Below are 16638 nucleotides of genomic sequence, written 5' to 3' on the forward strand. Positions count from 1 at the left end.
ATCCCCAGAACTGTTGGCTGCCACTTTAACCGCGGCTATCCGACATCAAATTTTTTCTAGCTAATGGGCAGAAAGAAAGCCTTTAAACATATTTATCGTGAATCTTGATAGATCCGTTATGGAAAAGAAAGTAATAAGGGATTGGAATCTATCTCTGCTGGCCAGACCACCTGAAAAGTTTCCTGAGATGTCTGGATGGCCAAGGCGATAAAGGCTTCGGCCTGCTGCTCTGCGAACCCGGGTTAAAATCTGAGTCGGGAACTTTACAAACTTTTCATGGACCATCTGTCCCGGAAACGTCAAAATCATCCCTCATTACCCGGCCGTCCGTAGACGACCGGATAGGAGAGTGGTCAAAAGTACAACCTACCGCTCTGGGTTTTCCCAGAACGGTAGGTTGTACCCTTTGATCCGTCCGGGATCGAATCCGGACGGATCAAAAAACCAGAAATTTTTCAGTTGGTGGTCATTCCGGATACGTCGGGCCCTGACCCTCATTATCCGGCAGTCCCGGCATTGTGGGCTTGGCCGAATCCATAATGCGCTTGGTAAAAAGAGGCCCTCAGTGCCAACAGGATGGAAAGAGCTAAAAAAAGTCTCAGACCCTAATGCTTAGAACATGAAAACACGGGTTTTCATGCCGCTGACGAATAACAATACCAGAAATATCGATTTTTAAAACTCTTTCCTTCTTTCTTTATTCGATTTCGGGTCCCCCGGAACGGTAGGCTGCCACTTTGACCTCTCGGCCATCCGTCCTACAGAAATAGCGTTAATAAAGAAAATGTTTTTTTTTTTATTTATAATTTTAAAACTCATAAATAAATTCCTTATATAAAAATTAAATAACAAATATCAAAGTATTGTTATGATTAATTAACGATCGTTTTATTTGAAACGAAAATTTGTTTTAAATAGTGTTTATGTTAATTGTTCAGGTTAAAATTTTACTTATTAACGAATAACTTAATTATATTTATAAATTAAATTAAATGTCAGCATATTTTTAACAATTTTACTTTTTTAATAAAATTTTAAGATCGATCTTCCAGCACTTGTTCTTAAAATGACCAATGAGTGCATTTCGTTTATATTATAAATATACTGTATATTAAAATTTTAAAAAAATCAAAATTTAATAAAATTTATAATGAAATAAATTTTTTTAAATATAAAGATTAATAAGATATAAATAAAATTAAAATATAGCTGTATATTATAAATTATATGCAATATTTTTTTATTTTAATTTTGTTTTTAATGAACGTCATTTCCGGCAGGTGGGAAGTCTACGAGCTTGAAACGTTTCTGTATTTCTGCCAGAAAGCAAGATGGCAGAGTATATTGAATATGTTAACCATTGCAAAAAGAAATTAGAGAGAGGAGGCGACGATGAAAAAGTAAATTTCAAAAACTACCCTACATTATTTAATTAAAACCTACTTTCAAATTTATAATTATCCTGTTTTTTTAAAAAGAAAATTATTATTTAATTTCCAATTAAAATATCTTTTGATATTGTTCACCGATACAATTTTTTTTTTCAAAATAAATATCATAAATTAACTCGAATAAAGAAAAATATGAGTAAATTGAACGTATTGAAATCAAAGCTTATTTCGGAACATGTGCATGAGGTTTATATATAAATATTTTGTTTTTGATACTTAATACCTTAACAGGTTATTAAGAAAATAAGTTATTTATTGATAAAGAAATAAGGTTATGGTTTAGAATTTTACATTGAGAACAAAATGATTGTTAAAATGTAGTTAATAAGGACTTTCAAATTACAGTGAAATACTTATATGAAGCAATATTGAATATTTGGGTTAAATTTTTACTTTGTGTTTTTTAATGCTGTTTTAAAGATAGATGGAAAATTACAGGGTTTATTAAAATGGTATCAATAATTTAAAAATGGTTTTAACACATTATTGATACTTATTTAATGTTGTAGTTTATATATTAAATATCTTAAAACTATTTTCAATAATAATTATTATTTACTAAAGAGGAATGGGTTAATGTTACCTATGGTTCCAAAATGGCAGCTCTTCTCTGATTCCAGCAAATAGAAGAAAGGAAACAGTGGAGACACATGTTCTAACCTAACAACCTAACCTATTCTAATAAATTACCATAATTATTACCAACAAAATTATTAGAATAGGTTAGGTTAGAACACGTGTCTCCACTGTTTCCTTTCTTCTATTTGCTGGAATCAGAGAACGAGCCGCCAATTTGGAACCATGGGTAACATTAACTGAGGAATGTATTTAATTTTGGATATATATATATATTTTAATTAGAACTAGGAAAACATTAATCCAACATTTGAGTACTGCAAATATACAGTTGAATCTGTCTGTCTCAAACATTTTTGTCTCAAAAACTTCTTTATCTCAAAATTTATTTTCTCCCTAGCATTTTCAGCCTAACTTCAATATATTTTCCATGTTTATCTCAAATAATTTTCTCCTAAAACCTCAAATTGTATCTCAAATTATGAACCGATGTGTTAATTACAGTTTGAAAGCTCGGTGACTACACTTTCAAAGCATTAATTGTAGTTAAGAAACATTTCTTGCAATACAGTACATAGTTGCAATTAATGCTGCTTTTTTCTGATTGGCTATGAGTTTGGCTTGCATCTTATTGGTTGAAGAAAGTCAGGCATCGGAAACTGTTGACAAACTGTTTCTGTTGAGGTATATCAAAAATATTTTATTTATACCTAACAAGTATATACTATACTTGCTATTGTATTAATAACATACTGAACCTCCAATCAAATCTATTACTGTTATCTTTGTATTTTGAAACCTGCCTATTGATTTTTTTCCTCATTTCCATGATTTGAGATAGATTCAACTGTCTGTGGATAAATTCAGTTTCATGCAATGAATGCTTCTAAGAGACAAGCATCCCAATAGCATAGTCTTGTGTGAAATGGTATTGGTTTGCTTGCTTAGCTGCTTACTACTTTATTCTTACCTAATTTGGTGTCAGAGAAGTTTATTCAGTAAGTCACTAACTTCCCAATTGTTTGTGTGATCCACTAGACCAGACCAAGAAGTAATTAAATATCATGATGATGAGAATTATTTTTGTCAATAAAATGTTTAAGACAAGTGCGAGTTTCCATAGGGAACATTTTAAAAAAACAAGTTTGTCACAATTTTTGACCGAGCAGTCAGCCATTTGTGTATGAAAAGTCAGGTCCAGCACATTTTCAAACAGGTCAATGGGTTACCTACGTTAACCAGATCTTTTCCATGCATACTGAATCATATTCTTAAACCATGGTGAACAAAAGTTATAAACATACATTTGTATGATGAATCTTCAGTTATTCAGCTTTAGTAGCTCATTTTTGTCAGGTTTTGATCTAATCTCTTGTTTGATCCTCTGAATTATAGACTTGTACTGGCAAAAGAAGTATACATCAAGTAGCTAAACATGTTTGATATCTTTGGACACTTCTAGCAGGTCACACAAACATCTGTAAGGTTATTTTAAGAAAATATATTTCTTGTTAGACTATATATACAAATGAGTCCAAATCCACTTGCAGTCATTTGTATGTATAGTCTAACAAGAAATATATTTCCTTTAAATGTGAATTCGTCCTGGCAATTTTTTAATTTAATTTAATCTGTAATGTTAGTCAGTGGCTTACTGAATCGTCTTTCCCAATCCTAAATTAGGTAAGAATGAAGTTTCAAGCCCAATTCAACATTCATTTGGAAGTGTTTCCTTATTAGAAGCACCCAATTTTAAGCTTATGAAAGTTTTTTAGAGATATTTATTATTTGAGAGTTGCAAATAAACAAATGTGATGACAATAAGTTTTACAATTACAATATGATTTTTAATTTTTTAAAATTGCCCAATCAATTTTGACTTTTCTTCTATTAAAAAATAGTCCATTATCATTGCTATCATAATTTTAACTGTGAATTATTATTTGATTTCATTCAATAAGAAATTTATGACTTAGTAAAAATTCGAACATATTTCAGAAAGTAAAGACTTGCTTTCTGAAATATCTTTGGATTTGCTTGATCTATGCAGAGAAATACAAAGAACAGACAATATTTTTAATGAATAGTTTTTAAATTATTTGTTCTTGTTTGTTAAAAATATCTTTATTGAACTGAATCTATAATAAACTATGTATTTGAAACAAAAAAACAATCTTTTTAATTCCAGAAAACACATTTAATGTTTTCACCATATTTAAATTTATCCTCCTAGTAATTAAATGTGTTTTCTGAAATTAAAAAGGTTGCTTTTTGTTTTATTTAGTTTTCTAACTAGTTTTCAATTAAAATTATTCTATATATTTGAATGTTTTGAATTTTAAGTACCAGTAAATTATAGAAAGTTTGAATTTAAATTTTATTGTCTCAAATTCTAACTGGTTTCAGTTATAGTCAATAATTTCACATTTTAATTCTCCAGCAATTTATTAATGTCAGATACTCTTTTTTGGATGTATTTAATGCCCATTTTTAAGCAATCCTACCTCAAACCACACAATCAAATAAAATAAATCCTACATTCAAGGGCATACCCTAGAAGAAAAATGAAAGTGTAGTAATTGACACACAGACACACAGCACAGACGTATCAATTTAGTATCAGTTTGAATAATGAATATTGTGACTAGACTAGAGCCATCTGTTGTGAAATCTCACTCTCCCCCACTTCCTCAAAACTAATATGAGTTGCCCCCCTCTAGTTCAGATCCTGAGTATGCCACAGCCTACCCAGGACATTTAAACTTAAGGGATCATTAAGTTTAAATGTTTAAAATGTAGGATTTATTTTATTTGATTGTGTGGTTTGAGGTAGGATTGCTTAAAAATGGGCATTAAATACATCCAAAAACAGTATCTGAAGTTAAATAATTGCTGGAGAATTAAGGTGTGAAATTATTACATTTTACACTCATTTTTAAGGCAGTTTTTTAGATTGTTTCTAAATAACATTAATAAAGCTTTAATCAAGTTTACTTTTTATAAATACAGTAGAATCTCATTTTAGTGGATTGTGGAAGAGCAGATTCTTTCCCCAGTTTCTGCCAAATCAATGTAATTTTACCTCCTTTTAGTAGATCTGTAACTCAGAGTAACAGATTTTTTTCTAGTCTCATCTATTGTAAACTTTGTATTTTTTCAACATTTAGTTAATATTTGGGTGTTTTTGGAAATTTGTGGAGTTTGATGATACACTTGTTACATCTTGGATATGTATAATTGAGGAATTGTATGAAGAGAGTCAGCAGGCTGATATGATTGAGGAGGAGCCACCTAATGAACATTGTTGCTGGTTCAAGTGTAGTGGCCAAAATTTAGCAAGGCCATTGAATATTTCCAAGTTATGAAGACCTTTCTGATGAGTTTCAGCATAAATGACAGACTGTACATGACATTGCCAATATCAAGTGGTATTCAATACACAGAAAAGTAGCATCAAAACGAACCAAGATGAGTTTTTTAATAAATCGTGAAACCAAGTTAAATGTTAACAAGCATACATACTTTGCCTCTTTTTGTGCCTATAGTATATACAGTTTTGTCAGTTATGTCTTATACACATATGGTATAATATGTAATCCTGTAACATGTGTTTGTATAGACTAAAGAATAGAGATCTCAAGAAACTGAATAACTTCAAGTACAGATATTACTTATATGTAGGGGTACATATAAGTACCTATAGAAACACATATGTTACAAAGTTACATAATATGTATATTTAATATATTTAATACATATACACTCATTGCCATAGAAAATTAGTGCATGAAGAAGGAGTTACCATTTGCTATGAAACTTGGCATGCAGATAAGTCTGAAGCAGATATGGAGATGATTAGAGTTATAGCATGATGGTCCATTGCATAATGCTAGCAGAAGGGGTTAATATGTTTTCCAATAAATGAAGTAGTGAATATACTGTTTTTCCATAGGATTTCCCAATTTAATTTATTCAATTACAACTGATGGTGCTCCTGCATTAATTGGTAAAAATAATGGATTTATTACTTTATTCAAAGAATTGGTTGATCATGATATATTTAACTACCATTACTTGAGTCATCAACAGCAATTATGTGCTCAAAAGCTAAATATAAATCAGTTGATGACAGATCTTCTGAAAGTTGTGAACTTTATCAGACCTCGGGGCTTGAACCATCGTGAGTTCAAAGCATACTTGGAAGAAGTTGGCAGTGCATTATGAAGATGTTATTTATTTCTCAAATATCAGATGGCTCAGTAAAGCAGCAACATTGAGAAGATTTCAGTTATTGTTACCTGAAATAAAAGAGTTCATTCAAAGCAAGAAGCAAAATGTAGACTTTTTAGAAAAAGAATGGTTGAATGATCTTGCCTTCTTAGTAGATATCACTGAAATGTTGTCGAACTTAATTTGCATTTACAAGGAAAAGACCAGTTATGTTACACAATGTTTGAGCAAATAATAAGTTTTACTAAGAAGTTACAACTTTTGATAACACAATTGAAAGCTGGTGAAATTGTGCACTTTCAGTTTACTAAAAAGAAAAGAAGAATTTTTTGTGAATTTTGAAAGATGTGAAGTTTTGTTAAAAGATTTAACAAGCAGTTTTTCTGACTTCAGAAAAATAGAAACTGAATTAAAATTGTTTAGTGATCTATTTTCATTTAATTATGTAAAAGCATCAGCCAAATACCAGCTAGAATTCATTGAACTTTAAAGCAGGGAATCTTTGAAAACTTATCATAGAGAACATTCCCTTCTTGAATTTTATGAAGAAGTTCAATCTTTCAATGAATTTGATGAAATTGTCAATTTATCTAGAAAACTGTTATGCATGTGGGGTAGTACATACTGTTGTGAATTTTTTTTTGTCCATGAAAAACATCAAAACTGCTGAAAGAAATAGGTTGAGTGATTCCCATTTAACTAACATTCTTAGAATTAAGACTAATACCATAAAAGCAGATATTGACAATATTATAAAAGAAAGGCAATGTCAAAAATTGCATTGAATTTATTTTTATTTTGTGAGAGTATAATTTCTTTTTTTACTGTCAATAATACAGTATTTTTTGTAATTATATTTGTTATTAAAATTTGATATTGACATTTTGAACTTTTTAGAAGCATATATTTTTATAAAGTACCATTGTGGCCCGCTGAATATCTAAATTTCTAATTTGGCCCATTAAGAAAAAAGGTTGGAAAACCCTGTCCTAGGCCATTCTGACAACATTGTGCAGAGGTGTTGGGACCAGTGGATGAGAGAGAGCTTGCATACATGGTGCCCAGGCTCAGGACGCCCTCGACAGATTACTAGTCAAGAGACAAGATCACTAGCCTGGTCCTCCAACAAGCATGCATGCAGCCAATTGTATCATTGTCTGCCATCCAGAAACAGGTGTACTTGGATGAGGAATATTTAGTATAGCAGCCATTATGTATGCTGCCATTGACACCATCCACCACTGCCTCTGTTTGGAATGGTGTCGCTCCCAGTGGGATCGGACCATAATGGAATGAAACAGGTCATCTACAGTGACAAATCCAGATTCAGTTTGGGCATTGATGATGGCCATATTAGTGTCTGGAGGTCCCATGGCAAATGCCTCAATCCTGCCTACTCTTTGGAACTGGATTGCCATCACATAAGACAGCCTTACCTAGTAGTGATCTAAGGGACCATGACAGCCCAGCAATATATTAGTCACATCTGTGTTGCCTTTTATGGCAGGACTCCCAAGAACCATTTTCCAACAGGACAATGCTTAATGACACACTGCAAGGGTGTCACAGGACTGTCTCCACCACATTGCCACATTTCCCTGACTTGCCCAGTCTCCTGATTTGTCACCAATTGAAGATGTCTGTGATCAATCACCTAGAACATCAAGTTGGACAGCTTAGAAGTTTGATCGAATTAGAGGACCTCTTGCAGCAACTGTGGACTGAGATGTTGCAGGACACCATATGGCACCTGTATGCCTTAATGCCCACGTGTATCACATTGTGTATTCATGCTAGAGGTGGCCCAACAAGGTACTACAAACTCCTTCCATTCGTAGTTTTTCTTGCAATAAATGATTCTTTTGCTTTCAGTTTGTAATCACTTACATCACTGTTACACTCACACATGTACAATTTTGTTTGATTCTGACAACTCCTTGGTGCACTAACTTTTATGGCAATGAGTGTATATTAAATAACATATTTTCCTGGGTGTCTGGGAAATCTGTTGTTTATGATATAACAGATTCTTAGAACAATGGATGATTTTCAGGATCCCAAGTAATCCATTAAAACAAGATTCTACTGCAAATATGGTTTTATGTATATAAATATTCTGCTCTTCTATTTAGTAAAAAAAACACAATTTTGTTAAAAACTAGATTGTAACAGAATTTTAGGCTACTTTAAATAAAAGTATAACTCTGTCTATATATAATTTCTCTCATTTAGCATTTACTTAGAAAAGTATCTCAGATTAATTAATACTTTCTTTTTGATGTTGATTATTATTTTATTTAAATAGGTAATTATAATAAGTTTACTGTTATTGTAATAGTATTAACTAAAACATTTAGCATATTCTTAACAAATAATTTGACTTCTAAAAGTTGTTTAATGATTCATGATTAAAAGAAACCAAGAATTTTTATCTGTGATGCTGATGTTTTTAACATATTCTATTTGACAATAAGTAAGTGAAAAAAATGAAAAAGTTGACAAAATTGTTTTCAGTATAAATTATCTTTTCACTTTTTTGTTATTTATATATAGTATATAACTTTCATCTTACTGAGATAAAAAATACAGTAGAATCCAATTATCCAAGTAATGTTGCATTGTGCTACCTTGAATAACTGAAAGTTTGGATAAAACAGATGATCACAAGCATTTTGGATTAAAAAATTACAAATATAAAAGATTTATATGGTATCACTTTTAAGCCCCTTTTTATACCTTAGTGAATTTAATCATATATAAGAACACGAATTTTTACTTCATTAATCATACAGCTAATACAGAGAATAGTTTTAAGAAAAAAAAATGTGTATTATATTGTTATATTTTGATATGAATGATTTTTCTCACATTGAAGTTTAATGATAAAAGGCAACAGAAACAAATTATTTTGTAATATCTATTTTAAACTTTCTTTTATTGAATTAACAGAATTTTTTTATATTGCAATTTATAAAAGTAGTTGAGTCACTCACAGGTTTGCCTCAAATATTGCAGAACCTCTGTTAATTGGTATTCTACTAAAAACAAATCAGTAAAAGCAAACATCTATCTGCTAAATGAATGTTAATTTACAAGATAAAATTTTAAAGCTAATGTTTTTCATCTTGCATTGTAAATATTAAGGTTGTGAAGGTGACATTTTGAAAGAAAACTTTATTGACAATTAACTCAACAATGATTACAGTTCAGTCTTTAAGTAATCACAATCAATATCAATTACATCTTGCCACTTTTGCTGAAAATGTTTAGTCCTGTGAGCATAGAATAACTTAGGGTTTTTCTTTGAAGAAAATATTGAGCATCATTCTCATATAGATATTGTCATTGCATTGTATATTGGCAATATGGTTCTGCAGGTGTGAAATAGATTGTAATCACTTGGAACCAAATCTGTAAGGTGGATGAGGCAGAAACCTCCCAGCCCTGATTGGTCAGCTTCTCTAAAGTCGTCTTTGTTCTATGTGCTGGCACATTGTCATGATGGTATCAAACTTGATGTGAAAAAGCATCATGAATGTGTTGAACTGTCAGGTGGTCCATATAGTGAGATCATTCACTGAATAAATTTGTATTATAATATATCCTCAATATTCTTTTGTTGTTATATGAATACCTTGGATGTAATTTCCCCTGATGTTATTTAGTAGACTGTTGTTTGATAAATGTCTCTTTTGCATAGCAAATGAATTATTTGGCCACTTTTAAATAAAATATGTATATACTGTAAGACCCTGCTTAATGCTGATATAATGCGGTCTGCTCGAAGCCTTAAAAAAGGCTCAAAATTTACACTGATTTAAATTATCGTAGCATTTCATTGATTTGTATATAATATGATTAATTGCGAACACAAACCGATCAGAAAAAGGTGGCAAAAAGGTGTACTTTTTTTAAATCTATGTTTGGTGCAATTTTGGAAAAAATATAACATCATGGATGCCATAGGAAATATTGACTTTGCTTGGCAAGAATTAACTGATAAATGCACAAACAAAGTGTGGAAGAAGTTATGGCTGAAGATATCTAACAAGGAGACCCTACGGCTTTGGGGAAACAGATTTTGATGACCTTCGGTGTGGAGGTAGTACACTGTGTGAATGTACTACCTGTAAAATACTAAAGTGCAATACTCAAATGTAATCAAGAAAAATGAACTTAAAGTTTTCTTTAGCACTTTATATATAAGTTACGCGTACTATCGCTTGAGCGTGCTGTGGCATGAGTGGTAACGCTCCTGACTCGTGCACTTGCGTACTTGGGTTCAATTCTCTTGTGTATACTTTCTTTTTATTCATAAATACTTATAATGTATTTATTTATTTATTTTAATTTAATTTCTACTGTTCCAAGTCTAATATTTTTATTTTGAAAATTCACCTTTTTCAAGTTAAGAGAGAACTATTAATACTTATGCCAGGTTTGAACATGGGTCTAGAGCAGACATGGGCAAATGCGGCTCCGACATGCGGCTCTTGTTGAAAGTGTTAATTTCTGTTTTTTTTATTATTGTTTTTACAATTTTATTTTTATAATCCTGTGAAAATATGTTTGTTAAAAAAACTCAATATTTGTTTTATATTATATTTATATTATACAATAAAATTGCGTGCCTTACCATACTATCTGCCACGACAGTACAGAACTGCAGCTCCCATGCATTTTGCAAAACCTACATTTCGGTTCCCACTGAACTCTTGCTTGCCCCTGGTCTAGAGTCTTTTTCAGTCACTCTTTAAAAAGTGAGTGAAAAGTTCTCTCTCAACTTGAAAAAGGTGGGTTTCAAAGTAAAAATATTAGACTTGGAACAGTAGAAATTAAATTAAAATAAATAAATAATAAAAAATAAATGAATGAGTAAATAAATAAATACATTATAAGTATTTATGAATAAAAAAAAGTATACACGAGAGAATTGAACCCAAGCATGCAAGCGCACTAGTCAGGAGTGTTACCACTCACGCCACAGCACACTCAAGCAATAGTACACGTAACTTATATATAAAGTGCTAAAGAAAACTTTAAGTTCATTTTTCTTGATTAGATTTGAGTATTGCATTTTAGTGTTTTACGGGTAGTTCATTCACATGGTGTACTACCTCCACACCGAAGCTCATCAAAATCCGTTTCCCCAAAGCCGTAGGGTCTCCTTGTAAGAATTCTCAACAAGAACAGCTTATCACTGTATAGTTAAGTTGACCAAACTCAACCTAATAGATATAGCAGGACTAGGAGATATAGATGAGCAGGATATTGAGGAGTTATATTTCTGGTGAGAACCTTACCAACAATGATGACCTTCAAGAACTGGCAGAACATGGAATTCATGTAGAACTGGAAAATAGAAGTTCTGAAAATGAAGAATCCAAAAAATTATTTTATACAGATTTTTTTAGTTATAAGTTTGATAAGATAACTGAAATCGTTGATCAAATTGTAGTGAATGATCCAGGTTTTGAATGGAGTGCAAAAGCAAGACAAGGCATTTTTGATGCGATCTTCTGCTATCGACATTTGTTTAAGGAAAGAAAAAAGTGACAAATGAAACTTCACGACTTTATTTCAAAAGAACAAGAATTTCAGAAAAGTCAGGACCTTCATCACGAAAAATGAACTTTACATTTCTGTGTGCATATGTTTGTGTGTTATTTAACATATATTATTATGCAAATTAATATAAAAATAACTTAAAATTAAAGTAAAATTTTTTTACTTTTGGTGGCATGTTCCCCTATCCCTATTTACTCTATGTGAAAATGGCCTCGTTTAACGCTGTTTCGCTTGGCACTTTGTCATCTAAGAATGCATCCTCCGCATTAAGTGGGGGTCTTACTGTATATATAAATATGATTAGCACTTTTTCCATAATATATTCTTCAATATTATATGTATTTATATATATTTCCAATTGTCCATAAACAGGAAACAAGATAAGTTTTTTTCAAGCTTAATGAATCTTTTAAAATATAAAAATACAATAAAGTTTCTATTTTAAAGTATCTATCTTGTTTTACTTTCCCAGGTACTATGTATATATTACAAGGGAAAGCATTGGAATCATGTCAAATTTGAACCTCCAAGTTTTTTGCAAATCTCCAGGTTTTAAGACCTCCTGAATCCAAAAAAGTAAAAAAGCAATGCAAAAAAATTTCGCACACGTGTGTGTGTTGGCTTCTATTTCATTTGATATCTGAGGATGGGGTGTAAAGATTAATTTAAGTAATGAAATTTCGCATGGTGGCTTGTATATGAGGGGCATTGATGCTATTAAATTTTGGTGGTTAAAAGTTCAAAGGGATGGAGAGATAAAGCACATTGTATGTATTTCCAGTATGGTCTGACTTAATGATGATTTTACTTGTTATTAGCATTTATACATTTTTATAAACATCATCCCCACCCTCAAAATTAAGCTTTTTGCCATTTTATAGTAATTAAAAATATAAAAAGTTTTTTATAACAAAATCTCATAATAGATGGCATCTCTCACAATTTTATTAAGTTATACTGTAATTAAAATTATAAAAATTATTTTCTAAATAAGCTCTCATAATAGCAACTCGTTCCTGGGTTTTTTTTGTTTATGTATGATTTGAAAGGTGTGTGTGCATGAACATAATAATGAAAATTATATTTTAAAAAGAACAATTTTAAAATTAAATCTTTCATTGAATTATTAGTAGTTTTTCTTGGTTATTCTTATCCTACACTTATTGATAAAAATAACAAATGAGAGTATTAATGTCTAATCTTCCTATAAATAAAAGCATTTCAAATTGACTGCAATAGCATGATAGAAGATGGAAAAATGCACTTATGAACCTAGTAAGAGATGATAACCTTTGAATTGTTCAAAAAATATTGTTTATTTATATATTTTGAAAGTTCAAATTTCATTTCTTCTTGTCTTGATTGCAAATTATTGTTTTCTTACTATCTCTTATGTACTAGTTCAGAAGATAGCATGAATTAAAAAATAAGAAAACTATTACAGTGAAACTTCTGTTTGATGACCATCCAAAAAAATCTTCTAGAGAAGATAACTTCCCAAGACAACTATTTACTTTACATTTATGTAAATTGGTGCTTTTTATTAATTTACATAAATATAGATTTAGAAGAGCCTATAAAAAATGCTGACTCTGCCAATGTTTATTGTGTTCCAGTGATTGTGAAAGGGCATTTAAGAATACTGTAAAATTATGTTTGTGTATGTCTTTGAGATTGTATACTTTTTACATTTTTTAAATAGAGACAATTCTGTTCAGTAGTTTTGCATGTATTGTACATACAAGTGTATAGTTATAAGTATAAAGTTCAAATTTTATATAGTAGATACAGTATTTCACTTTTACACCATGTTTCAGGCAATGTGATTATTTAAAATGGCATGTTTTTAATTATATCATATTATATAAGATGTGGTTGTTGGCAAGGCCATTGAGAGGGTTTCTGGAGAATTTTTTCTCTGGGTCTGAAGAAAATTTGGGGGTCTGTAGTGGTTTCTACTCTTGTATAGTTAATGTTATTTTTACTAACAAGATCTTTAAGATTGCTTGTTATTAATTAATAAAGAAACATTCTATGTATTTTATTTTAAAAAAAGGCTAAAGAAGCCCACTAAGGGAAAAAGGAGTATGCTCTACTTCATGGCCCTGTTCAAGCTCTTGATGGCCCTAGGTGTTAAGTAAAGAGGTGGTCTTTTTGAAGAGGTTCAAATTGCATCAATCCTGTAGACCAAAAAAACCTTTCTGGAGAAAATCAGTCATATTGCAGATTATCTCTTGAAAGTGTGGTCATCTTCAGAAGTTTCACTTTAATTAAATGTTACTTAGAAATATTTATTTTTATAATTTCACTATCTGTTAATACCAATTAGTAGGTATTAAAAAGTGCTAACATTTAAACATTTGATTATTGAAGACAAACTTTAATTATTATATTTCTTTAATAAGATATTTTTCAATACTCTTAAATAATAAATACATTATATTTTTAATGTGTATATGGTTTTCTCATAAAAAAAAATTACAGACAGTTATAAAATGTTGTTGAATAGATGATGTAGCATTTATACATTTTCTTATTGATATATTTCATCTTTGTTTAATCTCATTAATTCAGTAAGTTACTTCTGCCAAATAGTGATTCTGTTTATGAATATTATATAAAAAAGAATTATTTTGGAGTCTAAAACTTATTAACTATAGAAAAATATTTTTGTAGTAGTACACTCTGTTTCAGTTCAGACAATATATCAGAAAGTAGAATGTAAAATTAAATTCAATATTCAATTAAATTTGTAAAAACTACAAACTTTGGATTTATAGATAAAAACCAAACCAGAATACAAAATTATCTGAAATTAAAACACACCATCTTTACATCCAGAAAAATAGTTTAATTTGCAGATGTTTTTGATCTAATGAGAGGTTTTCAAAGTTTACATATGTGCAGTAATAAGCCAAACAATTGCTGTAATGAATTGGGCTACTTTACTTTACCACTATATTAATTTAATTATAATTATTAAATTTAATAAGAGGTGGTCCATAACACTTACCTGTAGTACCAAATTACTAAATTACTTTGAATTTAATTATTGATAGACAACTTGCATGTGATGTATTATAGACCTAGATGATTGAGCATGTGTATTTTGCTTAGTACAATATTTGCAAGGTTTCTATTCCCTTATAATGTCATCTGAAACATGACAGAGTAACCAAAGTTTAATGGCAATGGTTTAAACTTTGAGTGGGGGCACATAGTCACTTGGGTGACTGCAAATAGGCCCTGCTGTCATGTATCCCTTTGAGTCATTTACCCAGTGAAGGGATACAGTTTAAATAAATTTTAAAACAATGAAATAAATTTGACAATTACAAAGAAAAATTATCACACAACACTTTGAAGTAATGCTGTGCAATGATCAATAAAACTATCATAAAATGTACATTTTTAGTTAGTACAACAATACAACAACCTAGAACTATAATTCATTTTAATGTACTTAAAGCTGGCTTGCTGGGAAAGGTATGTTCTGAAGAACTCTTTACTAGAATCTTTGGATCAACCCAACCACTTGTTACAAAATTGTGAGCTTCAAGTGACTTGTATACTTTCATGGATTTAGGGGATAAAAATTGGGATTATTAAGACAAGGTGTTGCCATATTCTGTCTTTGCCACAAAGTACCATCCTCTACAAACAAATTTGAGTCACTTTTATACAGATTAATTCTGTACACATTACAATTTCACTTCTGTACCAATCAGCATCTTGACCAGTAAGAGTTGTTATATAGTCTGATAAAAATGCACGTTTTGCCATCTACATGTGATAAACATTCGGATGCAAGCCAAACTATATATACCTCCACGAACAGCATGGCACAGGAGGCAGAGATGATGATTTGGTCATGTGAGATGATATTCACACAAGTTCTCTGTAGTAGCAGTAAAGTAGCTCAATTTATTATGGTGATTGTTTGGTTTTTATTAAAAACATTGGGCTTTGAGATATTTGTAATGTTTACATATGTATTTATATACACAGATAAACTGTACAAATGCAATATAGTTGCAAGAGTTCATTACTCTTAAATACTAGAAGTACTGTATATTATTGCATGGTGTTTAGTATTTTATAATAATAAATTTAGCATATTGTAAGCAGAATAGCTTTCAGTGATCTACACAAACTCATCCACAAATTAAATTAACTAAAGTTTTCAGAAATTTTCTTTTATAACTATGAGTGAAAAAGTTAATGTTAAAAAGTTTTCAGTTTGTTTAACAAATTATCTTTAGACTTCAAATCTCACAAATATAGAATAGAATTTATACATTTATGAGATTTATGATCAGAAGATGACTTGTTAAACAAATTAAAAGCATTTTTTCTATTAAACACATGTTCTGGATAAAGGTATAGTTTTTTCACTCATATGTAGATTTATTCAGTATATTTCTTCTATAACTTCTGTAATCATCATATGTATGATGATGATTCATGTTAGAATAATTTTTCATTAAATAAATTGCATTCTTTATTCTTAACTTTATCTTAAGTCTCTGTAAAAGTCTTGTCTTTTATATCTTATTTATCTTCATAAATAGAATTTTTATTTATTTTTTTATATTGCTATTTTTTAAATATTTTCTTTCTTTATCAATTTATTTTCGTAGATATATTTCATAGATAATATACAAAGGAATTTATATATGTAGTTGGTAAGCATGGTGATATTTAAAAAAGTTGTTAAAAAAGTGAAAAGTTAAATAGCCTTGGAAATAAAAGCTTATAAAAAGAATAACAAAATATATGGAGTAAAACTAAGCTGCTAGGGCTAAAAAAGTTA

At 30.2% G+C, this 16638-nt stretch overlaps 1 protein-coding gene across 1 annotated transcript in view; it reads left to right on the top strand.

Moving 5' to 3' along the window:
• Positions 1-1255: 1255 nt before the first annotated feature.
• The window catches only part of EloA (elongin A), a 49237-nt gene continuing 33854 nt past the window's right edge, over positions 1256-16638 (top strand). Inside the window, exon 1 of the mRNA XM_067282403.1 lies at positions 1256-1400. Coding sequence (XP_067138504.1) covers positions 1332-1400 — 69 coding nt within the window. The 5' untranslated portion in view covers positions 1256-1331. The remainder of the gene's footprint in view (positions 1401-16638) is intronic.

The sequence above is a fragment of the Centruroides vittatus genome, unplaced genomic scaffold (genome assembly GCF_030686945.1).
Source record: "Centruroides vittatus isolate TY-2023 unplaced genomic scaffold, ASM3068694v2 contig_955, whole genome shotgun sequence".
NCBI classification, from domain to species: Eukaryota; Metazoa; Arthropoda; class Arachnida; order Scorpiones; family Buthidae; genus Centruroides; species Centruroides vittatus.